General features: G+C 45.2%; 1 protein-coding gene across 3 annotated transcripts in view; it reads right to left on the bottom strand.

Annotated features, from left to right (window-relative positions):
- The window catches only part of Atp8a2 (ATPase phospholipid transporting 8A2), a 568,530-nt gene extending 541,457 nt beyond the window's left edge, over positions 1-27,073 (bottom strand). Inside the window, exon 1 of one of the 3 annotated variants that reach the window (XM_057785806.1) lies at positions 26,969-27,073. Coding sequence is in view for 2 of the 3 variants with exons in the window: in XM_057785804.1 (XP_057641787.1) it covers positions 26,541-26,616 (76 nt within the window). In the remaining variant the exon portion in view is untranslated. The other 2 variants (XM_057785804.1, XM_057785805.1) reach the window with 2 other exon arrangements.
- Positions 27,074-27,712: the final 639 nt, after the last annotated feature.

The following is a 27,712-nucleotide window of genomic DNA, read 5'->3' as shown; positions in this document are numbered from 1 at the left end:
AACCCTGGTAGAACTAAATGCAGGTGGGGGATGTGCAGACAAGACTCCTTCTGCCATGGGCAACTTTCCTGAGCCTTGGGGGAGCAGCTCACCCTGGTCCCAGGTCTCTAGTGTCCTCAACTGCCTGTCTGTGATTAAGAAAGCCGCTTTGCTTCCCTTGTTCCTGAGTGCCTTGCCCCGACACTCCAGTGTCAGTGGATTGATAGCCATGAAGGACATCGCTGGAGGGATTTGCGTCAACCCCTGAGATTGATCTTAACTCAGGGCAAGCTTGCTTTTTGGTCGTCTGTCTGAGAGTAGACGAGAAAGCAAATGCACCCATGAGAAAAGCAGGCTTTCCCTCCCACCCCCAGCTCAGAGCCAGCGTTGAAAATCACCAAAATATCAGCCTCAAGATCCAGTTAGTAAGAAGGAAGGCGGAGACCATGAAGAAATGCATACACCGAAGAGCAACTGCGTGGCTGAGGGCCATCTGGGGCTACCTGGGGTCAAGGGCAAATTAGCCCAGGATCCTAGAGGCAGAACCCAAGAGCGGGAAGTAAGCGTGACACATAAAGCACCAAGTCCTTTCCTTAGGTAATTTAAAAAAGCATTACTAAGTACCATTGTAGAAAGCAAGAGGCTACATTATATCACTATATCATAGACTTTCAGACATGTGTATACACGTGTTACATTCTGTTCAGGAGAGACAATGTAGCATTTGTCTTCCTGAGTCTGACTTATTTCTCTTAACAAGAGAATCTCCACTTATATTAATTTTTCTGCAAATGGCAGAATTTCATTCTTTTTCTGGGTAAGTAAAACTTGATTATGTTACACACACCACACTATAATTATCCATTCGTCTCTCGATGTACTTCTAGGTTGCCACAATAACGTGGCTGCTACAAACAGTGCCACGATAAACGTGAGTACATTGGTTTGCCTGCGGCACACTGGCTTCAAATCCTTCAGGTGTATTACCAAGGCTTGTCTCTGAAAGATGGCTCCTACTGTGGACACGTCAGAGTTGGACCAGTGCCAACTGAGGAGCAGCCAGAAGAACGATGACAAGCACGGGGGTCTACCATATTACATTGTACATTTCTACCTCTGATACTATGACATTGTTTACAGTTGAAGATCATTGTCTTCATATATTGCACAGTTGTTTATTCTTTTAGTCTTCAAAGTTAGATAGGTATTGAGAATTATATGTTTGTCATATTTATTTTTAAGTTTATCAGGTCTTTTAGTTACATAGAGATTATATTTAGTATAGATAGTATGATCTTCAGCCTCTTCGAAGAGCTGTAGAAAATGGCCTTTAATCTAACCTAAAATTTCTATGCCAAAGAGACACAATTACTCCTGGCAACACCACTCTACTCCCGAGAGAACGTTGAGCACCAAAGACACTCCACTGGGAGCTTGTCTTCTTGGCAGAACTGGCCTTTGGGTTAAGAAAAGCCCATACCTCAACTTCTGACAAAGATACAGAATATCCCTAAGTGGATGAAACAGGATTGTCTTATCTTGCCAAGACAGGGTAGGATAGTCCTAAGAAAGTTCCTTGCCTTTAATAATGGTATGCCAGTTATGTTAGGCCTTAGCCAAAGTTGGTTGACTCAACATTGCAAACGAGACTTTGGGTGATTGCCCAGGTAGTCAGTTGTCTCTGTCAATTGTTGCACATTTTGGATATCTCTCGATTGTTAAGTGATATTTATTCCCTTCTCAGATCTTTGACGGAGTTGAAGATTATATAATTGTAGTTACTCTCTATGTTATTTAGACTCCTTGAGATAGAATGTTTAGCAAAAGTTTTGTTCTCAATATTGTTTGTTATATTTATTATTTGTTATTATTGTATATAGTTGTATTTGGTTTGGTTCTATCTTATTTAGACAAAAGGGGGAGATGTAGGGACATAGCCCCACCCATTGGGGGCGTGTTCGCCTCGGGCTAATGTTTACGGATAAATCTGCCGGGCGTGAGCCCAGCAGCCCCTTTTCTTTTGCTCCGCTTTTCCGGTACACCGCGGGAACCTGTGATCCTGTAAGTTTATTTCCTTATTAAAGCTGTATATATCTATATAATCTGTCTACATTCATTTGCGCCACCACACAAATCCCTTCCCTCTGCCAGTCCCAGCCAGTCCAACAGCTGGGCCCTGTCATTCAGACTGCAAACTGGAAGATTTCCATCTTAAAATTTTAATTGCATTTTGATATCTTAGATGCATATGGAGGGTTTTTTTTATATACATTAAGAAAGGGAAAGAGCCAGAGAAAGACATTGTCCAGAGAACTTGCACACCATCTCAACAAAAGGTAATAACTGCACAGTTTCAACAAGATAAAGAGAAAGGAACGATTTCCGGACTCAGGAAATTGTAAGAAGGAAAATGTTCAGAGAAAGTCGTGGAAGATAAGGGTTGCTCAGCAAGGTTTATCATGGAGTCCCTCATGCTCTAGGATGCTGAGAGTCCATTGGAGACACCTTCACAAACGGTCATGCATGTGCTCTTTTAAGCTAACATGGGCAAAGTAGTTTGCTTTTCTTCTCTGCTGTTTCTTAACTGCCTTATCTTGAAATGGTCCTTCCATCAAACAGACGTACGTGAGGGTGGCACATTCAATAGGGCTCACAGTCGGAGCAGCCTGTATCCAAACTTCCTGGCCGGCAACCAATCTTCCCTTCTGCCTGCTCTGATTAGAGGACCCTGCAGGCCCAGGAGTCAAGTCAGCTCTAAACTGCTACATTCTAATCACACTTAGACTTCACTTGTCTTGGTTTTCTGATTGCTACATCATTGCTACAAAACAGTAACTTTTTTGATTGCATAATAGAATATAGATACTGAGAACTTCACAGAGCATGCTCATGGCTTATGAACTCTCCTAAGGCAGCATCTTTGCTGACGCCTACCTCAGTCCAACTTCTTTGCATCATTCCCAACTTCCGCTGAGGTTTCATTCCCAGGACCAGTCACATTGCCTTCTCACTCCGTCAGTGGTCTTGCTGGGCACTAACCACAAGCCCAGCCCATCTACAGTTCATAAGGTAGACTTAGATAATAGAAACTGCACATTAAAACCTCTGAAATTGGTTTTCATTTTTGCTGTGTTAGTGACTGACCCAAGTTCCCACACATTAGGGGAGAGTTGCTCTCCTAGCCCTTACAAACCCAGCTATACTGACCATTCATTTAATTGCTCAACAGCAGCCCAAAGATTAAAAACAGTATTTATGGGAAAGCTAAAAAAACCAGGCAACTCACAGGTTGTCCGGTGTCCCCCTATCCTGAGAAGGAGTTCCTGTTTCATAGGTTGGTTGAATGACTTTTGAGAAGGTTCATGCCTTTCCTAAGATTCATGGCCAGTATCTGGAAATTCAACTCCATCTGTCTGGTGCTGAAGCTTGGACCCTCCAGAGGCCTGGAGTTAAACTGATGATTGAGCATCTACTACAGTTCAGGTCAATACACAATGGGACCAATCTAGAATTCTTCCCTCAAGGCAATGAAAGGTGTCAAGTTTAATCTAAATGCTTTTGAGAAGGTTTTTTTTCTTTTCAACCATAAATTCAAGCGTGGTATAAAGTGCCACAGCGACTTGGAGAAAGAAAAGTTGTCCATCTCGATCAGCGAAGCCGACACCACCAGTGAGGACCGTTGGGGCAGGACAGACATGTGTGGACCTACGGGAAAGGCACAGACTCTCTCACTGCAGTCCCCAGCGTGGCCGAGCCTGCAAGGGCATCAGTGAGCATCTCTACTCTCCAGGCAGGGGACATGGCATACCGCTCCCATCACATGGCTCAGCATCAACGAGTGCACTCAGGGACATTCTGGGGCAAGTGCATTTGATAGTCTTATTTTTTTTTTCAAGTTAGCCCAGCACCTTGTGTTTTATTTTGCATAAATCTAATTCAGTAACAGAGCAAATGGGATCACAGGCAACTCGGTAAACACCATAGTTCTAGTCCACGGAGCAGCTGTGCGGGAACACTGGCCCTTAATCCCATGGTATGCTGTTGCAAGGGAGAAACTGGGAGCCTGTAATTTCACAGGAAGGCTCATGCTTATGTGTACTTGCAATCGTGCATTATGATAGATTGCTGCCCAGTGACATATCACAAACCATTTCCTCAGCTCCAAATCCTCGATGAGGACAATGTCACTGTCACCATATTTTCATTTTCCTGACCCTAAAATTCACTTAAGGGTCCCCATAGTAGTGGTCTCTGAATGTCACCATGCAGGGGCAAGAACCTCAAAGGATTATTTCCCTGACATAAAAACAAACAGCAACAAAAAAAAAAAAACCTAAAAGGCTTTAATTCCAGTTATTTTTACCAGTTGAACTTATAATTATATTCAAGGCATGAAATTGGAGGCCAAGTGACCTGCTGCCCCTCAAGGAGTCACACGGAAAGGGAACAAGAATACAGAGCAGTTGTTACCTTATCTGATTTTGTTCCTTGTCCACTTTAATGCTGTCCCTTCTAGGGGACATTAAGAAGCTCCTGGGGACAGAGATTGTGAGTTTTAGCTTGTTTGACCTGCTCACAGCCCAGTGCCTGGCACAGCAGAGCCCTTCAGAAAAGGTTCCCAAATGATGAATAAGTTCAGCGAGCTGCCATAATCTTCTATATATTTGTCTGGAGTATGAGAGATACACTAGAGGGACCCAGGAGTCCCTGCTGTGATGTCGAGGGAGACTGAGTGAGACAATGGGACTAAGGACAAGAGATGAGGGTATTCTGAAGGAAGACAGGACACGGCAATTGCTTGACGATGAATGTTGAGGAATATGATAGTGAGGTAGTATGGTCTTGAAAAAGTTGAAGGATTTGATTTTGAAGGTACAGGCTGGGGTGGAGTGAGAGAGAAGGTGCTGATTCTTGTGTATGTAACAATGAAAGAAAAAGAGGCTATCAATTTAAGAATGAGGGGACATGGAAGGGGTGAGAGGAATAATGGGATGGTGTGGAGACGGGGTACTTGGGAGGGGCTGGAGGGAGGAAAATGATATAATCCTATTGTAATTAAAATGTATTAAAGATAAAATCAAAAGAAATAAAAATTAACTTTATTCAGGAAAAAAAAGAAAATGAGCAGACGAAGGGAGAATGGATGTGCGGGCAGATAGACAAGGAATGGGAAGATGCAAACGGACTTGGGGTGGGGAGAAAATACGGCACATGAGAACTTAAGGAAGGAACTGGACTCGGGATGGATTTGTTCATATTGAGGCAGAGTTGAGCATCCAGGAGTGCAGCTCTCTGACTCTGGGGTTCTGTCAGAGTCAGGCCATGTCTCTGCAGCACAGTCCTCTGACTCACGCCACTCATGAGTTAGGGCTCAGGAAACAGTGTAGGAACTAACAGGAGCACCTCCAAGTTTCTCTGGCATCCCCCCCCCCTTGTCTCCGAGTCCCTTCACTCTTCCACAGGTGGGAGGGAGACCTTCTGGTAACTCTCTCTCAGAAGAATGGAATTGCTGTTCATCAAACAAAAACAAAGCCAAGACCATTGGTTTGGGTTTGGGTCAATGGGCCCAAGACAGGATGGTTTTCATTTATGTGAAGACAACTCTTAGAGTTAGCCTGAGATATTTTGTCTCCTAAGGCAACCTGTGTCTGTGTCCTTCCTATGGCTTGCCTTCAGCCACTTCCAAGCCACCCCAAATTCTCCCAACCAAGCATCTGTTCCTCTCAGAAGTCTGGACCCTGCAGGGAAGCTGTCTTAGTTTGGGTTTATATTGCTGTGAGGAGACATTATGACCACAACTACTCTTATAAAAAAAAAAAAACACACACACACACATTTCATTGAGAGTGGCTGGCTTACAGTTTTGAGGTTCAATCTATTATCATCATGGTGGGAAGCATGGAGGCAGACATACAGACTTGGTGCTGGAGCTGAGAGTCCATCTTGCAGGCAACAGGAAGTTGACTAAGGCACTGGGCATTATTCTGAGCATAGGAAACCTCAAAGCCTGCCCTGTCCTCCAACAAGGCCATACCCATTCCAACAAAGCCACACTTGCTAAGAATGCCACTCCCTATCAGATTAGGGGAGCAATTACATTCAAATGCCACAGAAGCGCTGCTGTTGGGTGTTACCCCATGCATGCTGTGTTTCTTTCCCTGTTCATGCTGTGCACGTTACATTTCACTGCTATGAGAAAATACCCGAGGAAGCAATTTAAAAGAGGGTTTGCTTTGGCTCATGTTTTCAAAAGTGTAAGTGGTCAGACCTACGGCAAGGCAGAAATTTCACGGACAATGGTTAGAGGCAGAATAGCTGCTCACATCAAGGACAAGATACATCCTTCAGGGATACACTTTTAGTGACTTCTTCAAGCGACACCTCCTCTCCTACTTTCCACTGCCTCTAAAGAACACTATCATATTATAAATCCATCAATTAATTAATCTATTAATTAAGTCAGGGCAAACATAGTCCAGTCTCATCCCAACACTGCTTTGGTGACAAGACCATCAAAATGAGTTTTGAGGGTCACTTCACATCCAACCCATACCACATATTAATGAATTTCTGTGTTCTTGTCTCAGTCTGTCGTCAATTCATGGCAGTGAACCTTCAAATGGCGAAGGAAATTTCCCCTTGTCCCCCCCCCTGCAAATCACCCCGTCACCATCACTATCACCACCTTCTCCTCCATCCAAGAAATCTCACAGGTAGTGTATGTTGGTTTCTTCATATTGCTGAGTGTTATCACTGAGATGGACATTACAACCATGTGGTAAATGAAAGCAGCCAGACAGCAAAAGCATGGGGTGATCTGTGCCTAGAGTTCCAGATCTCTGGAGGCAGAGGCAGGAGGATTGAGACCGAGTTCAAGGCCGGCCTACTAGTCCTATCAAACTCCAGATGGAGCTACAGACAGTGAGACTCTGTGGAAAAAATAAAAGGTAAAGATTGCCTATGCAATTAGAATGACAGTTTGTAAAGGCAAAACTCAATTGTACATTTAGAATTCTGAATTAAATAACTCAAAAAAAATCTAACTCAAATCTTCTTATTAAAAGCATATCATCATGCTAGCAAGACGATTCAACAGGTAAAGGGCCATGCCACCCAAGAGAACCTGACAACTTGAGTTCAATGGCTGAGACTCACGTAAGGCAGGAGAGATACCAGCTCCATAGAGTCGCCCTCTGTCACATGCCCTCCTCATACGCACAAATCCCTCTCCTCCCTCCCTCCCTCTCTCCTTTCCCCCCCTCAATAAAAATTTCAAAGTAATTTTTTAAATTAAAAGCTAAAAGCACACGCCATGTCCAGTCTCTGCTTCCAGTGTTCATGTATCATTGTGAAGTCATCAGCCATGAATTATGCTGTGTGGAACCTTCCATGGTTACCTTGGCATAGCATTTATTTTCTATCCTTGCTTCTCTGTCCAAGTCTTATCTCTCAAGCCAAAAGGCAAATTCTTTGGAAACAGAAACGGTGCATCCTTTATCAAAGAGAACCAAATTTTACATCCTTTATCACCCTCTGAATCCAGGTCACTGCTTGACACATTAGACATGAAAAATATTCAATAAAGCTTGGTAGGGTTTGAGTAAGAACTCACTAGACAGAGATATTTTTGGTACTTCTCTGCAAAGCTGAACATGATAAACAGGGTCCCAAAGACACTTCCTTATCTGTCACCAAAGACAATGCTTCCTGGAGCCACTCAGGGCAGCTAAGTCCCTCATCCGTAGATCTCATCCCCTCTGTTCTCTACTTGATTTATCACTGACCTGAGAGAGGAACCTGAAGGTGTCCCAATGAGTCTGGTCCACTGGGGCCTGCCTCACCAAAAGTGTTGAATTTGTCTGACCTTATGCTAAGTCCATTTTCTTATTTCCTCAGCTAATGAATATTTAATAAGTTCAGAATTAATATTTTAAGGAGTACAAGAAAAATAAAATTTCAAATCAATAAAATTATATTTCTGCTTTAACACCATAAAGCCTAAGAATTTCTACTTTATTTCCTTTGTATCTAAAATGTTGGATTTTCCAATTGGAATTGCATGGAATGGAAAAGCAAAAGAGACACCCAGCAGAGTGAAGGGGCAGCTACGGAACTGGAGAGAATCTTTTGCCGGCTAAACATCCAACCTCAGGGAGTCTGGGGATGTTTAATAAACAAGCACATAAAGAGCTTCAAAATTAAACACAAAGAAAGAAATCATCCAATCAATAAATTGAGCTGATAAACTGAATAGTCCTCCAAGAAAGAAATACAAGTGACCAACAGATTTTTGAAAACACTAAAACTAGAACCATATGACCATATGTACACTCCTGGGTATATGCCCAGAGGACTGTGAGTCAACACACACAGGGATGTTCGCATGTCCGTGTTTATTTTTAACAGCTGGGAAGTATAACAAGCCTAGGTGTTCATCAACAGATGAAGGAATTAAAAGAACGTAATATACATGATGAAATTCTATTCAGTTGAAAAGAGAAATGACATTTGAAAGGAAACTGATGGAACTAGAGATCACTGTGTTAAGCAAAATAAGCCTGACTTAAAATAAAGAACCTAGACTCGTGTGTGTGTGTGTGTGTGTGTGTGTGTGTGTGTGTGTGTGTGAAAGAGGGGGGGGCAGAGGTTGAACCCCGTAAGAAGTAAGGAAGGCGTCTAAAGAGAGGAGGAGCAGGAATCCTGGAGAGCGGGATGCATGTGGTGTGAAAGCAGAAGTTGGAATGATTTGAGGGAGGCAGAGAACAGCAAAAGGGATGTGGGAAGGCAGTGAAGGGGCAGAACAAAGTATAATGACATACATGTGTGAGCATGTCACAATGAAACCAACTTCTCTGTGTGCTAACCAAAGGAGTAGATTAAAATGAGTTAATAGCACAGAGAAACCCTGTCCTGGAAAAAAAATGAGCAAATAAATAAATCAGCTGGGGTTTCCTTTTCCCTGCTTATCTTCAGCTCGGAGAAGGAAAGCAAAGACTTCAGTCTCCGTCCTCCAGGTCTCACTGACAGCCACTATCTTACCCAGGCCACTGTTTGCTTTGTCATTTCATTTTATGAGGCAATGTCTTTATTGGTCTCCCATTGTGGCAGACAGCTTGTCTTGTGTCATCGATCCCTGCAGCTGCAGAATGATCTTCTCATATCACGGAGCTCTGTCTGAGACCCCTGATTTAGTTTATCGGATTTTTCTTAGCCTTCTTGACAAATCAATTTCATCCAAACAGGTAGAGAAAGCATTTTTACGCATTCTTTTGCAGACTCACTGCAGACATTTGCAGACTCACTGCAGACATTTGCAGACTTGCTGCAGACTTTGACAGACTCACTGCAGATTTTGGCAGACTCAGTACAGGCTACACACCTGTTCCTGGGGCACACTACTGTGCATTAGACTCTCCCTCCAGAGGCAGGCAGTCTTCCAACTTTTCACTGAGACAGGTCCTTCCTTCCTTCCTTCCTTCCTTACCTGTTTCTCCTCTCACTCCTTCCTTCCATCCCTCCTCCTTCCTCCTCTATTTGCTCCTTCCTCCCATTCCTTTTCCTTCCTTTTCTCCCTTCTCCTTCCTGCTGTATCAGGTAGAACAATGGTTTTCAGATTGTGCCTTTCCCTGAGAGCTACGTGTTACAAGCAGCACTTAACTCTGGTGTAGGAGGCTCTTCTGTATTTGTGTTGCTTTCATTGGTTATTAAAGAAACTGCCTTGGCCTAGTTGATAGGGCAGAACTCAGGTAGGCGGGGAAGACAGAACAGAATTCTGGGAGGAAGAAAGCAGAGACAGGCAGATGCCACGGTTTTCCTGCCCTGGACAGACACTGGTTAGACTCATGCCAGTAAGCCACAGTCAAAGTGGAGATACACACTAATGGAAATGGGTTAAACTAATATGTGAGAGTTAGCCAATAAGAGGCTAGAGATAATGGGCCAGGCAGTAATTAAATTAATACAGTTTCTTTGTGGTTATTTCGGGGGTTAAGCTAGCCGGGTGGCCGGGACAAACAAAGGGCCCCGCTTCTTCTAATACATAACTCCATTTTGAGTTCAAACCCAGAGACTTCTGCTGCCTCCAACCTGGCTCCTTGAAGCTCCTTGAACTTGGCTACAGTCTCTTTAACCCTTTGTAGTCACTCTGTAATACAGACAAAAGGACGGACAGATGATCGATAGAAAATAATAGATAATTGGGAGATGATAGATTATAGATAATTGATAGATAGATGACAAATAAACATAATAGATTACTATGGGATAACCCTTTTGAATGCTATGAATGTGCTTGATTCCCATTTGTTAATAAAGTAGCTGATTTGGCCTATAGCAAGACAGGATAGAGCCAGATGGGAAATCCAAGCAGAGATGCAGGAACACAGGGAGATGAAGTGTAGAATCAGCAGAGATGCCAGCCAGCCGCCAGAGGAACAAGATGTAATAAAGAACAGATAATGCCATGAAGTCACATGGCAAAATATAGATTAATTGAAATGGATTAATTCAAGTTGTAAAAGTTAGTAATAAGCCTAAGCAATAGGTCAAATGGTTTGTAACTAATATTAAGCCTTCAAGTGACTATTTTTAAAGTGGCTGTGGGACCGGAAAAGAGAGAAAAGCCTTCATACAATAAATAATTGATAGATGATAGATTATAGATAGATGATAGGCGATAGATAGATAGATAGATAGATAGATAGATAGATAGATAGATAGATAGATAGATAGATATCTTTGTAGTATGTAATATGTTCCAACGGTTAATCCTAGTAGCTAAGATAGGAACAAAAGGAAAAAAACTGCCTCAGCTGGCATCAGGGTAGCTTGTAAAACCATTGCTCTTCAATAAATTCTGACATTGTGGAAAGACATAAGTGTGTCCATCTATGTTTCTGATGTAGCACACTCACGACAGGGGTCTTGAGATGAGTTGGTAAAGTGGTCTGTTATTGATACCCCTTTTAGATACCAGCAAGGCATATGAGGCAGAGGTCTGTGCTTGCATTAGGAATGATGCCAACTGCCACTGTACATGGGGTCTGCTAAGGAAACACCACCAGCAACTCACTTGGAACCCACAAACAACCGGGATGTAAACTCTGCCACCCCGGAGTCTCCTAGAAAGGCAGAAGCAAGCATTAACAGAGGTGAATGTACACAAACAATAGAGGAAAGACATTAGGAGATGAAAAACATACATCACTGCCCCGTGCAGCTCAGACGGATTTGTGCTATTTTGAGTCTTGCTAATGCATGTCATTTGAGGCTCGTGGCTGTTACACTGTCCTGGAAATCCTCAATTGCTTTCTAGGCAGAACCAGCTCAGTAACATTTTCTCTGGTTATGGTAGTGCCCTTGGTCCCAAGCTCACAATGATCCTGTTTGCTTTGCTTTCAAGGAGTTAGGGCCATCAACATCCCTATGGCTTGGGAGAGAAGACACAGAATCCTGTGTTTACAGGATGAGACAGGAAAACAGAAGATCACTCAGTAAGATGTTCTTTGTGGAAATTAAGAAGAAAATGGGACATCATTACATTGTTGCAAAACCTGGCGGTCTTTCCTGCTTTCCATCTTTAGTAAGGAGAAGATGGGAGTGGTTGGGTCCAGAACACAGCCAAGAACAGCTTTCCTGAATCGACTCAGCCTGCTTCAGCATCCATTCCAGGAGCGAGGGTCTGTCGTTGGGCTACTTAACAAGACTACTTGACCACCATTCTAAGTTTAACAAAATACCATAATCATGTAGACAAGATCCTATTCCTCCAGTGGGAGGCGGGTTTGCCCACACCTTCACTGCTCTGCAATGTGGTGATGGCTGGACTGTCCCCATGATGCTGCTGATTCCATGCAGAGTTCAAATGGCACAGAGGCAAGAAGAGCACAGATACAGATGAAGTGAGGTAGGGGGAGGCAGTTCAGTCCCTGTGCCCCTAGCGTGACACTCAAGAATGTCATGTTTGCCTCAGTGTGTGGGTGCACCCCTCGCCGTCCTGAGTTCCTTGCTCGTGCTCACTCTCCTTCTGCTCCTCCTTTGGATCGTGAGACTTCAGTCCAGTGCTCCAATGTTGGTCTCTGTCTCTGTCTTCTTTCATCGCCTGATGAAGGTTAATATTCAGGGGGATGCTTATATGTTTTTCTTTGGGTTCACCTTCTTATTTAGCTTCTCTAGAGTCACGAATTATAGTCTCAATGTCCTTTATTTATGGCTAGAAACCAAATATGAGTGAGTACATCCCATGTTCCTCTTTTTGGGTCTGGCTTACCTCACTCAGGATAGTGTTTTCAATTTCCGTCCATTTGTATGCAAAATTCAAGAAGTCATTGTTTTTTACTGCTGAGTAGTACTCTAATATGTATATATTCCATACTTTCTTCATCCATTCTTCCACTGAAGGACATCTAGGTTGTTTCCAGGTTCTGGCAATTACAAACAATGCTGCTATGAACATAGTTGAGCATATACTTTTGTTGTATGTTTGGGCATCTCTTCGGGAACTCACCAAGGCCAGCTGGCCGGGGACTGAAAAAGCATGGGACAAAACCGGTCTCGCTGAACATAATGGACAATGAGGACTACTGCGAACTGAAGAACAATGGCAATGGGTTCTTGATCCTATTGCATGTAATGGCTTTGTGGGAGCCCAGGTAGTTTGGATGCTCACCTTAATAGACCTGGATGGAGGTGGGTGGTCCTTGGACCTCCCACAGGGCAGAGAAACCTGCTTGCTCTTTGGGCTGAGGAGGAAGGAAGACTTGATTGGGGGAGGGGGAGGGAACGGGAGGTGGTGGCGGGGAAGAGGCAGAAATCTTTAATAATTAAATTAATTAATTAATAAAAGAAAAAAAAAAGAATGTCATGTTTGACATTAGTAGCCATAGCTTCAGCAATTGATTTTCACAGTGATAAGCAACACTAAGTCCTAGGTCATGGCCCATGCTTTACAGGTGTTACCTTGCTTAAGTTGCTCAAGAATTCATTCAGGGTAGGAAGGTATTAGCAGCCACTCTTTACAGACAGGAGACAGTGCGACTAAGAGAATTAGGTAACTCCCCTGAGGATACTTAGGAAGTAAGTTGTCTAGGTCATCTGGGTCACAGAATCGCCTGAATTCAAAATCCATGTCAGACAAAATCAAACAAAAATAGCATCATGGGAAGCACACAGTCCAGTAAAAGGAAGGAAAGAGGAAAGATTAAGAGAAATCCCTCAGGTGGCTGATATGACTCACAATGCACTTCAACATGTCAGCCTGTGGCAGTGGGGAAGCTGTTTCCCTCTAGTGGGGTTCCCTTCCATTCACAAGATAGTGCACTGTGAACATGACAATGGCGAGGAGAGGAACCATGAGCAGCCAGGCTCACGGAACAAAGTCTCACCAGTGCAGTCCAACCAGGGCAATGGGTCCCACCCAACCCTGGCCTCACTAAAAACACTGTTCAAGATCCCTGCAGCTTCTCTCTGCACCTTCCAGGAACCCTTGACTTCAAGGGAACAATGGAGTTCTAGAACCATAGGTAATTTCTGTGCATGAGAAAGGAGGCAATGATTCACATCTCAAAAAACTCAAATATCGAAGTGGTTAGAAAAGGCCCTCACGTGACTAAAATGCATCTTCTCCAGGACAGAAGCCAGGCACCAATATTCAACACTGTCCTACAGTCACAAAGAAAAAAGAAAAAAAAAAAAGACTAACTTTTGGAAGAAAGCCTGATAGCTTCTGGCAAGTGGAGAGGAAAAGCTGAATTGTGGATTACAAAGTAGCAAAGTCAAGTAATTTGTCCGAAACAGATGGAGACTGAGAAAACAAAGGGGGAACTGGGGAGAGGATGTTGTCTCAGAAGCCTGGTGGGAAGCTGCGGGGAGAGAAAACTTGAAGCTGTGTGACTTGAAAAGTTCTCCCCCAAAGACAAGGATAGAGACAATCCTCAGGTCAAACGGGAATTCTCAGCACTGAGGAGGTAACGGGAAACACTTGCTGAGGCGAAGAACAGCTACATCACTGGAGACCTGCGAATCTGCAGTTAGCCCAGCTGAAATGAAGGAGAATGAGGACATGGATTCCACTCAGCAAACCTGGGACAGGCGACGGCAGAGCAGTATGTCCAGGTGCTGAAGGTAAGCAGTGCCTAGATCCCATAAGCCAAAACCATCCCTTGACTACAAGAACATAAAGAGCATTTTCTAAGACACAAAGAATCAGACTCCATGTTGGGGACTGGATATACAGCCCAGAGAATAGAGTGTTTGCCTAGCATGTTCCAGCCTCAGAATTGCATATGCTATATGGTCTCACCTCTGTAACCTTTTGGGTATATATCCAAAGGATGCTCAATCATGCCACAAGGACATGTGCTCAACTATATTCATAGCAGCTTTGTTTGTCATAGCCAGAACCTGGAAACAACCTAAGCGCCCCTCAACCAAAGAATGGATAAGGTAAATGTAGCACATTTAAACAATGGAGTACTACACAGCAGAAAAAAAGTAATGACAGCCTGAATTTTGCAGCAAATGAATGGAGCTAGAAAACACCATTTTGAGTGAGGTAACCTAGACCCAGAAAGACAAATATCATATGTACTCACTCATAAGTGATTTTTAAACATAAAACAAAGAAAACCAGCCTACAAATCACAATTCCAGAGAACCTAGACAACAATGAGGACTTTCTACATAGGAAGTAGAAAAAGAGAAAATCTCCTGAGTAAATTGGGAGCATCAGGTCCTTGAGAGAGGGATGAGGGGGAGGGGAGAGGCAGGAAGGGGAGTAGAGAAAAATGTAGAGCTCAATAATATCAATAAAAAATCTTAAAAACTAAAAGAAATCTATTTGTCAAGAAGTCACTGTTACATTAATGAAAAGTAAACCTGTGAGCTAGAAGAAAGCATTTGGAAATGCATCTTTGATAAAAGATTTGAATTCTAAATATATAAGGGACTCTTGAAAATCACTAATAAGAAAACAGCTCAGCTTGGAAAGGAGTAAAAGATTTGGATAGATGCTTTATCAAAGAAAGGTATACACATGGTAATTAAACATGGAAAGAAAGGTATACACATGGCAATTAATCATGGAATGGTATACACATGGCAAATTAATCATGGAAAGGTATACACACAGTAGTTAAGCATGGAAAGAAAGATATACACATGGCAATTAAGCATGGAAAGGTATACACATGGCGATTAAGGATGGAAAGATGTTCATCCCATATTGTCATGAACTTGCAAGTTAATAGAATAGAATATTAATACATGCCTTTTGAGTGGCTAAAATTCCAAATAATGACAATGCCAAGGGTGGGTGAGGACATGGAATGGCATGAACTCTCAACAGGAGTGCAAAATGCTACAGATGCTTTGCAAGGCAACAGACACTCCCACAAAACAAAACACTCTCACCATATGGCCCAGCAATTTTGCTTTTTTATGAAAATGTTCGTCCACACAGAAGCCTGCACACAAGCTCTGAGAGCAGCTTAAACCCTAACTCCCCTGACTGTGTGCTCTCCGTTGCTGTGATAAACACCAGCCGTAGGCAATTTAGGGGAAGAAAGGGATTATTTCATTTACAGCTTGTAGTCTACCGCTGAAGGAGGGCAGGGCAGGAACCCAAACAGGACCCATGAAGGAATGCTGCTGACAGGCGTCTCTCTGTTTTGGTTTTTCGAGACAGTGTTTCTCTGTAGCTTTGGAGCCTGTCCTAGAACTAGCTCTGTGGACCAGGCTGGCCTTGAACTCACAGAGATCCACCTGCCTCTGCCTCCCGAGTGCTGGGATTAAAGGCATGTGCACTACCGCATGGCTTCAGCTGGTTTCTTATACAGGACCACTTGCCCGAGGGTGGTGTCACATAGTGGGCTGGATCCTCCCACAACAATCATTAAGACAACGTCCCACAGAGCTGCCTACAAGGCCAGTCTGGTAGCAGCAATTCCTCAGCTGAGGTTCCCTCTTCCCAGATAACCCTGGCTTATGTTACGCTGACAAAAGCAAAACTAAACCACTAGCCAGCGCATTCCGCCCATCTGGACACAAGCAAGATGTCCCTTCCATGGATGAATGGAAAATATGCAGATAACTAACTGTTGTTCTGGGGGGAAAATAAATAAATAAATTACAGAGCCAGATAAAATAAGAGGAAACATTAAGTACATCTTACAAGGTGAAAGCAACCAGTCTAGAGATGACTCCCAATGTCTGACATTTACAGAAAGCAAAAGCATGGAAATCTAAAATTCACAAGGGCTCTGAGGGGTCCGGAAGGAGGATGGGACAAGTGAATGCGGCACAGAGATCTTTAGGGCAGGAGAGCAATTCTGTATGATACTGTTGTGGGGAGACATGGTGTAGGAGGTTCTTCTGTCTATGTCTTGCCTTGGCCTTTTGATAGAGCAAAACTTAGATAGGCGGAGTAGACAGAACTGGATGCTGGGAAGAAGGGCAGAGTAGCAGACGCCATGGTTCCCCTGCACTAGACAGATGCTGGTTAGACTCCTGCCGGTAAGCCACAGTCAAGTGTCGATACACATTAGTGGAGATGGGTCAAATTAATATGTGAGAGTTGGCCAAGAAGAAGCTAGATATAATGGGCTAAGCAGTAATTTAACTAATACAATTTCTGTGTGGTTATTTCGGGTGCAAGCTAGCTGGGTTGCAGGGACCAAACAAAGGGCCCGTGCCTCATGTTACAGAGACATGCCACAACATTGTCACGGCATAAAACTACAAGTCTGACCTCATAAAGTCACTACCATGCTGACATCATGGTGCTGACACCACAATGTGACACTGTGATGTCATCGCACATCCTCAGTTTATCACTATTGGCATTGCCCTGCATATTCCTCATGCTTAAAAAGTCTAGATGAGAGACTTATAACCTTAGAATGGCTCCCCTTCCCTGGGTCCCTCAGCCTCACTCTATCCCCATGTGCATAGTCTAAGACTCCCTGTTGAAACCTACCGAACACTACAGTCAGCTGTTCATCATATATGGGACTCGTAGATCTAAAGAGCAAGCACACTAGCCATACACTACCCAGGCAATGTTAGCTACACACAATCACATGGTGTTTGCTGCCTGGCCACCGCCACTGTTTATTATAATAGCTTAAGAAAATCTTAAGAATGTGATTTAAACATAATCCCTAAACTCTCAGAATCCTGAACAATTAAAGCATTTTAGCATTATCCCTTGTAATAAAACCTACCATTGTCTTCTCTTCCACAAGACTTGGGGCTGCTAAGAGCCCCAGTGTGCTTCCACACAGTCTTGCTCCATTTTCTGCTGCTCTACTGAAACACTGGAAGGTAAACAACTTTAATTTGAAAAGAGGTTTGTTTAATTCACAGTTCTGAAGGGTCCGGGCCTCAAATAAGATCTACCGAGGACCTCATGATGGCTGGTATTGCACTGGCAGGCACATACGTGTGGAGGAGAGTCACATGTATAAGAAGAAGCAAGAGAAGCCGCTGAGTGTCCAGGTTGATCCTTTATGGCAACCATCTGGGAGAACTAACTAGAGGTCGCACAAGAATGACTTCAATCTCCTCTGAGGCACATTCTCACTGACTTAAAGATGTTCTGCTAAGCCCCCAAGTCACCACACCACCACACTGAAAACCAGGCTTCAACACAAGAGCCTCTGGGGACAGACTCAAACCATATCCAGACTATAGCACATCTACTCAGGGGTTTTCCCCCTTTGGCGTTTACGTCCTGAGTTTTTCTGTTACACTTAGGTGAGAAGGTAACACAGTAAAGAGAAGAAGTACATGGAGGGAGGGTGGGTGGGGTAACACCTGTTTCTCTAAAACAAGCCCAGCTCAACACTAATTAATAACTAGAAAAGAAATGACATCTGAAACAGTCACTGGTCTTGTGAAGAGGACTGGGACAGGATGGTGACAATGTGATGCTGTTCTCCCTACAAGGTGCCACATGAGGTCATGAGTCCTTTATCCCATGAATTCATAGATCATCATATTCAACAATCCCTACAAACCTTAGCTAATGTAATCAGACAACAGTCAAAGACTGAAGCAGTTTGATTTCGCCAGAGACTGGGCTCAAAGAAACAGAATAGAATTTCACAGTACTATGACCTAGTTTATTTTCAAAATTAAAATAGATTGTTCCCAAAGGAGATTTCATACAAGGTAAGAAGACAATATAGGCCTGGGAGGAATTCTGCATGAATCTAAGAACGTGGGCTCTGATATCTTCCCTGGGAAGAAGCTGAGAACCCTAGGCAAGCATCTGGAACTCACCTTCCCACAATCTCAGTTTCCTACTTGGATCATTTTACATTAGAAAGTACACAATTTCAAGTACAACAGAACAGAAATGTTTGACCCAGACATGACTCATGAATCTCTTTCAGCTGTAGTCACCTGCACAAGGCCTCCTTTGCAGCTATGGTAACCTGTACAAGGTCTCCTTTGCAGCTATGGTCACCTGTACAAGGCCTCCTTTGCAGCTATGGTAACCTGCACAAGGTCTCCTTTGCAGCTATGGTCACCTGTACAAGGCCTCCTTTGCAGCTATGGTCACCTGCACAAGGTCTCCTTTGCAGCTATGGTCACCTGTATAAGGTCTCCTTTGCAGCTGTGGTCACCTGAACAAGGCCTCCTTTGCAGCTATGGCCACCCTCACAAGGCCTACACTTGATCAAGACAACAAGACCAATAAACGTTCTATCAAGCAGCACTAACTGGACTCAGTGGGTTACAAAAGCAGGGAGCATGAAGGTAGAAAGGGACATGTTGGGGATATTAGAGCAAAAATAAGAGGATGAGGGAGAATTGGAGTGGACATGGAGAGAGCATGATCAATGTGACATGCATAAAACTGTCAGAGAATAAGATAAAACTTGAACCTGATCTGTAAAAGTGTTGTCCAACAGAAATACGACACAAACTATAAACATACTTTAAAATTTTTAACACTAGATTTAATGCCACAATAAAATCTAATACCTTGCATACTAATTATTTTAATTTCTAGTAAGCATATGAAATAAAAGTAAAATTACAAGCTGGGTATGGTGGTGCTTGCCTTTAATCTCAGCACTTGGGAGCCAGACGTAGGTGGCTCTCTGTGAGTTCAAGGCCAGCCTAGCCTACAAAATATGTTCTAGGCCAGTCAGGGCTACCCAGTAAGACTCTGTCTCAAAAAAAAAAAGTAAAATTACATAAAATAATTAACTAGTACATTTTAACCTGATATACACTAGATAGTTTTTCACCATGTAGTAAACAGAAAGCTTTATCACTAATATATAACTGAATACATAAATGATGAATAACTTTCATATATATATATACATATGATATATATGTTGAATGTGTGTGTGAGTGTGTGTGTGTGTGTGTGTGTGTACTCTCTGTGTAGCCCTGGCTGGCCTGACATTTGCTATGAGGATTAGGCTGAATGGTGCTCACAGAGACCCATCTGCTTCCGCTTCCTGAGTGCTGGGATTAACCATGCCCCACAAATTTCCTTTTCATACTAAGTCCTGTAAATTTGGTGTGTATTTTTACATCACAGCACAGCTCTGTTCTGACTTACCATCAGTCAGTCCCACAGAGCTCGTGCCCCTATACTGGCTCACAGACATCTACAAAGTCACCTTCCTCTTTGATCATCTGTGACAGCGGTCTGCAAAGCATTGTATACCATACCCATGACATCTTGGACTTTCCCAAAGACAATATAAAACACATGAGGCATAAGGCCAGTGAGATGGCCCACCAGGTGAAGGTGTTAGCTGACCAGTCTGAAGACCTACATTCAATCTTACCTGCATGGCGGGAGAGAACCCACGCCCGCAATTTGTGCAACTTTCATAGTGTACCACGGTAAGTGCAGGAGCAAGAGTGTGTGTACGCACGCGCGCGCACACACACACACACAGAGACAGAGAGAGAGCGATGCCTCCACATACACATTTTAAAAATCTAAGATATTATCAGACAAGTGAGGTACAAACACCACTGTCCCATCTTGCTTCTCTGTTTTGATAAACTGACCAACAGTAACTTAGGGATAGAAGGATTATCTGATTTATGCGTCCTAATTACAATCCATTCTAGAGAGAAGTCAGGACAGGAATTTAAACAGGAGCAGAGGCAGGAAACATGGAAGAAAGCTGCTTACTGGCTCATTCTCTATGACTTGCTCAGATCTTTTCTTTCTTCTTTCTCTTTCTCTCTCCCTTTCTTTCTCCCTTTCTTTCTTCCTTTCTCTCTTTCATTTTGTAATTAATCTTTGTGTATATGGGTATTTGCCTGCATATCTGCCTGTGTACTACATGCACGCAGTGCCTAGAGGCCAGAGGAGGTCATCAGAACTGGGGTTATAGACTGTTGTTAGCTGCCACATGGGTACTGGAAATCAAACCTCTAGAAGAGCAGTCACTGCTCTTAACTGCTGAGTCATGGCTCCAGCTCCTCAAGTTACATTCTTATACAGCCGAGGACCACCTGCCCAGGGAGGGCACTGCCTAGAATGGCCTGGGCCCTCCCACATCAATCATTAAACGAGAAACTATCTCACAGATATGTTTACAGGCCAAACTGATGGAGACAATTTTTTAATTGAAGTTCCCTCTTCCATAAACTTTTCGGTTTTGTCAGGCTGACGAACCAAACAGCACAACCACTTCTCGTGAGGAGGAAAAGCTTCTCTCCTCCCCTCTCACCCCACTGGTTCCACCACTAAAGCAAACAACCATAAAGTTAAAGAATGATAAAGCAAACATTTAATGTTTGCCATTCTGCATTTGCCAAGCCATGACCAAACTTTAGACTTCATTTACAGCCTCCAATCATCTCCCGTGTTTGTATCCAGCTTAGTTGATTCTCACTGGGAGATCCCACCCACTTACCTGCCCACATTTCTGTATTCCCTTAAAAAAAAAATCTCTTCCCAAACCCTACCACCAGAAAATGAGACCATGGAAGAAATAATAGAGTTGAAAAAACCCATTTCCAGACATCTAGAAAGAGTGAAAAGGAAGTCGGACTCAAGCTGCGTAAACTTAGGTTGTGTTCCAGCAGAAAAGAACAGCATGGTCATCTGGGGCAGCAGCATTACAGGCTGGGGCATGACACCAATGACCCTGTAGTAAACCCTAAGCCAACTGCTGGACTAAAATCTAGCTGCTGGGCAGGTCCCCTGGCACTCTAAAGAAGGGACTGTCACTTAACTTGTTTGTCACAGAGACAGTGACCTCTAGTGTGGAGTTTAAAGGCAAAAACTCCAGAGTTTTGAAATCAAGATAGATATGCATGCTCGGGGCATTAGGATGAAGAAAGTAAAAAGAAAACTGACAAGAGTCTTAAATGGGGATAACGGGTTATGGAGCTGACCTGAAAACGGCTTGCAGGAGGCCTAATCCCTCACTAACTGGATAACCGCAGACCAGCCACGGACGGCTGCGTCCTCTGAATAAAAATGAACAGCTCCTTGCCATTAAGGTGCCAGGACCTGACACCAGCAACTGTCTCTGAACGTGGCATCTGCAGTGAGATTCTGCACGGCAAAAGTGCTCACGCCAAGGAATCCTTTGCTGCCCCAGTTTTCTGCACAACCAATCTCAGTGATGTGCTTGAAACATCTACAGTAATCCTGGGAACCCTCTGCGTCTGGCTGACGTGGTGTCTCTGGCGATGAAGCCGTGCTCAGATGCTCCTCGAGAATGTCTGAAATGAACACGTGCTCATTGCCCAACACAATAACTCAAATGCAGGGAATTACGTTACAAATACGGAAATTTCTGAATCAAAAGGAGTGAAGATGAGGCTACAGTTTTAGGAGAAGCTACGACATACCCGTTTTTCTTTCACTAGCAGGTGAGAGATAGTCCTTCAGTGCAAGGAGCTCAGACACAGGGCACACAGGGGTAAGGGAGCAGGCCCGCACACTGAGCCCTCCACCACACTGCTATGAATGGACAATTTCCTATGTGTATGTTTCTCTTATTATATTTTTGTTGTTGACACAAGTTCTCGCGGAATGGCCCACATTGTCCCAAATCGGGCTCAAGCAATCTATATGCCTCACCCTTCCAAAGCCCCTGGAACAAGGGGTCGAGCCAAACCTGGCTGCACTTTCACACCTAAGTGCATACATAGCCCGGGAGGCACACGGACATAACTGTCCCCATCTCGGTGGTGCTCAGCGCCATGCGGCAGGTTAGGCATTGTCTGCCCTTGACAATGATATGGAGAAGCTGCCAGGGCGTGAGTTTGAGCTCACTTTTATTTTTAGCCTTTCTTAGTGGTTGTTAACATTCACCCTGGGCACTTTCACTGGCCTAATAGGATGTAAATAACATCTTGTCTCGGTGTGCGATTGACCGGGGGTTATATTTAGCAAATGTGAAAAGCCCCAGGGATAAGGGGCTTCAGAGGTACTGTCTGAACATCCTCTCATAAACCATCCAAAGGTTCTAAGAGAATAACTTTAATGTAATCCATCTGTCTAGCTGGCACCTCCATCAGATAAGGATTTAAGATAAAGCAGCCATTGTAAAAGTGAATTAATTATTAAATAACTAAAGTCATCAAATTAAGGGCATAGTGGCCGCCTGCAGGCATAAGACAGGACAGTGTAGGGAAGGTGACAACTGTCAGACACTAGAGAATGGACAGGGTAGGATCTGGGTAGTTGGTGAGTGTGATTTCTGTGTCATGCAAACCTAGAAATACCTCTGTGCAGCCACATCCTGCGTAAGCCATCATTAGATTTAGATGGGGAAATCCAACAGCTGAAGATGTCCCCGCTTCTGTATCACATGAAATGAGGGTCTAGGTAGAGGAGACTGTGTCGGGTTGTGATGAGCAACCTAAGAACTAGCGACTGTCTTGCTTGATCGTGTATCCAGTAATTAGTATGTGCACTGTTGTGCTATGCAAGTCATACACACACACACACACACACACACACGAGCTCTGGGGCGGGGGGACCTCTCTCTTCACATCCTCACTCTATAATGTAAGTAAAGAAATGGCCCAAAGGAAGCAGAAGACAATTTCAAAGTTTAAATCTATTTCTCTCTAAACCTAGTCTGGCATCTACCCCCCAACAGACACTATCTCCAAGAACTTCCAAATATAATCTAGACCCTCAGATCAGGTACAAAAGTATCTAGGACAGAGATGGTTTAAGTGTGTGTGTAGAATGCCCACTGGGTAGTGCAGACCACAGAAGCGAGGGATATGAGACCTGTGTCTGCCTTATTTCCTACCAGCCAAGAGGAAACCGTGTAGAATGAGCATGCCCGTGTAGAATGAGTGTGCCTTGTTCAGACTGGAACTGATCCTGAACCGCGCCAGTGGGCCTTGGAAATTAGTTGGTTCTGCTAGAAATGAACCAGCCGCTCTGAAATAGTCTGCTGTAAAGTGGAAGGGATTAAAGCACTTCTGTGCCATCTTCCAGCTCCTAGATCCTGTATCACAGCTTCTGGCATCTTCTGTTGTCCCCACCCACTTCCTTTAAAACTCAGGCAGTTACAGGAGATGCAAGAAAACTAGGCCCACACAGGAGCCCATTCAAACAAACAAACAAAACACCTTACTGACCCGAAGAGGGCAGGGGAGATGAAAGGGTTGGGTAAAGAAGGTGGAACAGACCTGCAAGGGCATCCTCAGTAGGACTTGAAGCCATCCAGGTCCTGTATTTAATCTAATTGAAGGCACAGGCCCTGGGCTTGCTGTCTGCCTGCTCTTTATTGCCAATCTTTCATTCAGAAACTCAGTAAGAGGAAAGAAGCTTCTACCCCGGAGAACACGAATGCTGTCTTCTCCAGAAAACAGCTCTCCCTTCCCTTCTGTCCCCCTCCCCCATGTCACTGCCCACACACCTATACACACATGTGCGCTTCACTTCCCTGTTCAACTGTGTGCATTGCCTGTGCACATAGACTCAAGGCTGGGTACGATTGAGAGTGCTGACAGTGTGCTTTGGACTCTTCCCTAGACCTTGGGCTCCATCCAGAGAGCACCTATCCTGTTCAGGGCTCCATCACCAGAACCCGGAAGTGTCTGGCACATGGAAGATGGTCAATACATATCCAGGAACTCATGTTACAGCCAACCAAAGTCAACTGGTCTTTGGATCCCCATCATATGGTGAATGACAGATGGCTGCAGAAAGGTGCAGACAAAGGTACGGCAGGGCACCCAGAGTAAGACGGGAGTCCAAGGTACATTCACCAGAAGTAACGATCCCTGAAGTGCTTTAGTAAACAGTCGACTGGGTGGCACCTGATCTTGAAGGAGCTATGAGCCTCAGACCGCCTTTGCTAGTTTGCACTAAATGAGAAGCAGCAGGCTTCTTCAAAAGTCACACATCCCTTCTACTTTATGGGAGTAGGCAATTGTCAGCGCCTTTGCCCAGGTTTCCACCCCAGCCTCCCTCTTGCCCATCCATGATTTATGTGCTCTACATAGACCCGTCTTGTAAAGCCACACGTTTTCTCTTCCGTGCCCCACATCTGTCATCAATAAGGTCCCAAAGCCCTCCACCTTCAGAAACTCCTAGACCTTTCTCTCTAAACTGCTGAGTTCTGAACCCTGTTCCTTACTGATGCTCATACCGCAGACCACTGAGAAGCCCTTGACTGAGGGTTCATACTATTGCACAGCTGGACCAGGCAGTCAGTCTGCAAAGCGTCCTCCCCGGAATTTACTTTCTACAGCTACCACTCCGTTTGCTTTTCCCCCCATTTTCTGCAAAATTTTCCCTAAAGAGTGTCATAGACAGTCTGTTTTTAGGTCCTGTCTTCCTCTCCTACACCCTCTCTAATAGCTATTTTGCCCCACAGTTATACAATAGCAACTCTTCCAAGGGCATCAGTGACCTCCACAGATGAAGCCAAGCATCAATGCCCAGATTCTTTCTGGTGTTCTTGGCGGCTTTCCCTAGTTGCTGGGATCCGGTACATCCTATTCCAGTCTCTTTCTGTTGCCCCTAAGACCCTCCAAATTTGAAAATACTGGAATGCTCAGGACACCTTCAGAATCCTCTGGTATTAGTTACATAATTTGGGGGGACCCAGTGAACAATGAGATGGTGTGCCCCTATGCAGAAATCAAGACCTGAAGCTTAAAAGATGCAGAACATTAAAGGTAAAGAGGGGCTCTTTTGGGAGGAGGCCCTGCATACCTGCAGGGAGGTACCCACTGAGGAATCCTGGGGAGCACTCTGAAACTTAGATCTCTGACTGTGAACACAGGCTCATAAGCCAATCCATCCCCACTCTGCTCACCAGTGGGCATCTCATCTCTGATGGGACATGATCAAAACTAAATCTTAAATTCTCCCTTCTTCCCCAAAGAAGAAGTTCTGTACCCTTCCCATCCGGGAATGCTTCTTTCTTCACAAAGCCTCGCATCCGTGGCACTGCTTTGAAAAGCACACACTTCCTTCCCTCTGCTGGCACCTAGGCTGTCCCTCTGACACTACTCCCTGATGCCCCTGGGACTCCCACCTTGTAGTCTCGGTGTGTTGCCTAGTGACCCTTTCAGGAAAGGATTCTGCTCGAAAGGAATGTGATGATGTCCTGATGCTGCCCAACTCGAGCAAACACTAGCTAAAATGAATTTCTTCTCCCTCACATTGCTCAACAGTGGAAATGGAAAGGTCATTTATTTTTATATGCCTATTATCTCAAAACACACAAGCCTCAACTCCAAACCTAAACCTTGAACCCTCTGCATCAGAGATCTACCCAGACTCCTTTCAAGGAGGCCTGGAATGCAAGACAGGGCATCATTTTGGAGGTTCCCCCTCCAGTTTTACATCACATAAGCATCTAGGTCACCTACCAAGTGCTGTAGCCACAGAGCGTTGGATGTGTCTGGTCTAAGAGTATTATACAACAAAAACATCTGACGTGACTAGTTGGGGAAGCTGTATTTCCAATCGCACCCAGGCCACTGCTAGCGGGTGTTTATGAGTGCATCAAGTCTCAGCAGCTTCCTGCAGCTTTCCCGTGTAATGTAAGCCTAAGCCTCTCGGTCCTTAGTGTAAGCCTGAGCACTTGGGCCCCAGGTGGTGAAAACACTCTTAGTGACCTTCTGCTTCCCTTAAGTCTCTGTAGCAGACAGCCTGGGAGGCAACAAGTCCGACCAGTGACCAAACTGTGCCCACCAGGACTGGGGACAGGGCAGAAAACTGATGCTTTGGTCCTTTCCGGCGTCCGCATCACCACGTTAAGTGCGCACGGACCTGACGCGCGCGCTAGCCTGTACACACACACACACACACACACGGACACGGACACACACACGCACACATGCACACGCACACATGCATACACAACGGTGCCAGGGGCCTGAGACTTCTCACAATTGCCGCTCCCTCGCTCCCGCAGGAGGCTTAGTGCCGGGTGGGTGCAAGGACGTCCAGCCAGGGGGCAGTAGGGCGTGGCGTCCGGAGTCCCGCAGCCCCAGGCGCCCAGGGGAGGGGACAGGACGAAGGGCGGAGCAGTGTCTCCCAGCCGCGTGCGCCACCCCCGCCCCAGTGGCCCACCCTCCCCGCTCACCCACAGACGCGCCGATCCTTGCCCTCCGCGGCAACGACATCTTAAACGCCTGGTCCAGGCCCGTACCGTTCAGCATCGCGCGCGGCTGGAGGACTGGGCAACCAGAGGCGGGCGATGGAGACTGCGTGCGGGGCTGGGCGCCAGGGCCACAGAGCCAGGGCCATGGGCGAGCCGACCCAGGGCAGAGCGAGCGCCGCGGGACGCTCCAGTCTGTGCCCGCAGCCCCGAGGCTGCGCCGACCGCGCCTCCCGTACCGCAGCGGCCAATGCGGCGGCGCCCCGAACGCCGCGGCGGCCTCGCTGGCCCGGCAACGCGGGGGCGGGGGCCCGCAGAAGGCTGCGCCGCCAGTCGGAGTCCTGGCAGGTGGCGCGGGAGGAGCGGGCAGGGTTACGGGGCTGGGTGCGGGCTCCGGGAGGGGATGGGCGCACCTGGGCGGCTCTGGGCCTCAGGAAGTCGGCGACCTTATCTCCCCTGTCTGTCACTTGTGCTGTGCAGCCGTGGGTCCTCCTACTCCCTTCCCTTTTTCGTTAGCAGCTTCTTTCCTTTTGCATCCAGTCCGATGGGGTCCGTCTGGGTCCTTTGCGCTGAACAGGAATTTCCAAGCTGGGACCTGAAACTCAAAGAAGTGCTGGGTCTGCAGCCACGGTCCTCCACGGCTTGTCACAATCGTGAGTCCTTCAGAATGCTGTAAGGGGCACCCACCACACACATTCACGCCCACGATACACGCACTGCCCCTTCTACATGCAAACAAATCCATTGAGAGGTAAGGGGTGACTGGCCCAAGGTCATTCGACCTGCTTTTGTTTGATTTCTCCCTTCACTTAATGTTTAAGCTGAGTCCCTCTGAGTGCAGTTCCGTGGGGGTAGTGAGGAAGAAACCAGCTAAATCTTTACTGTGTCTGATGGAATCTTGACCTTAGACTAAAAAGGCAAAACACAAACCAGCCAACCTGATTGTGCTCCTGCGATTGCAGAAGTGATCTTTGCCTTTCCTTTTGCATAAAAATGGGGGAGTCTCTGAGACCTTAGGGGGCTGCAGAGAGATGAGCTGTTGGAGGTAGGAAGGCAGTTGGCACAACAGGACTCTGTAGCCGGTGTGGGTTCAAACTTCCCAAGTCTGACGGCGGGCGAGGGGTTTATTTTAGGCATATTTAGCGCAGCACAATTTG

This window comes from Chionomys nivalis, chromosome 12 (assembly GCF_950005125.1).
Source record: "Chionomys nivalis chromosome 12, mChiNiv1.1, whole genome shotgun sequence".
In the NCBI taxonomy this organism is placed as follows: Eukaryota; Metazoa; Chordata; class Mammalia; order Rodentia; family Cricetidae; genus Chionomys; species Chionomys nivalis.
This window is presented reverse-complemented; position numbering and strand designations above follow the sequence as displayed.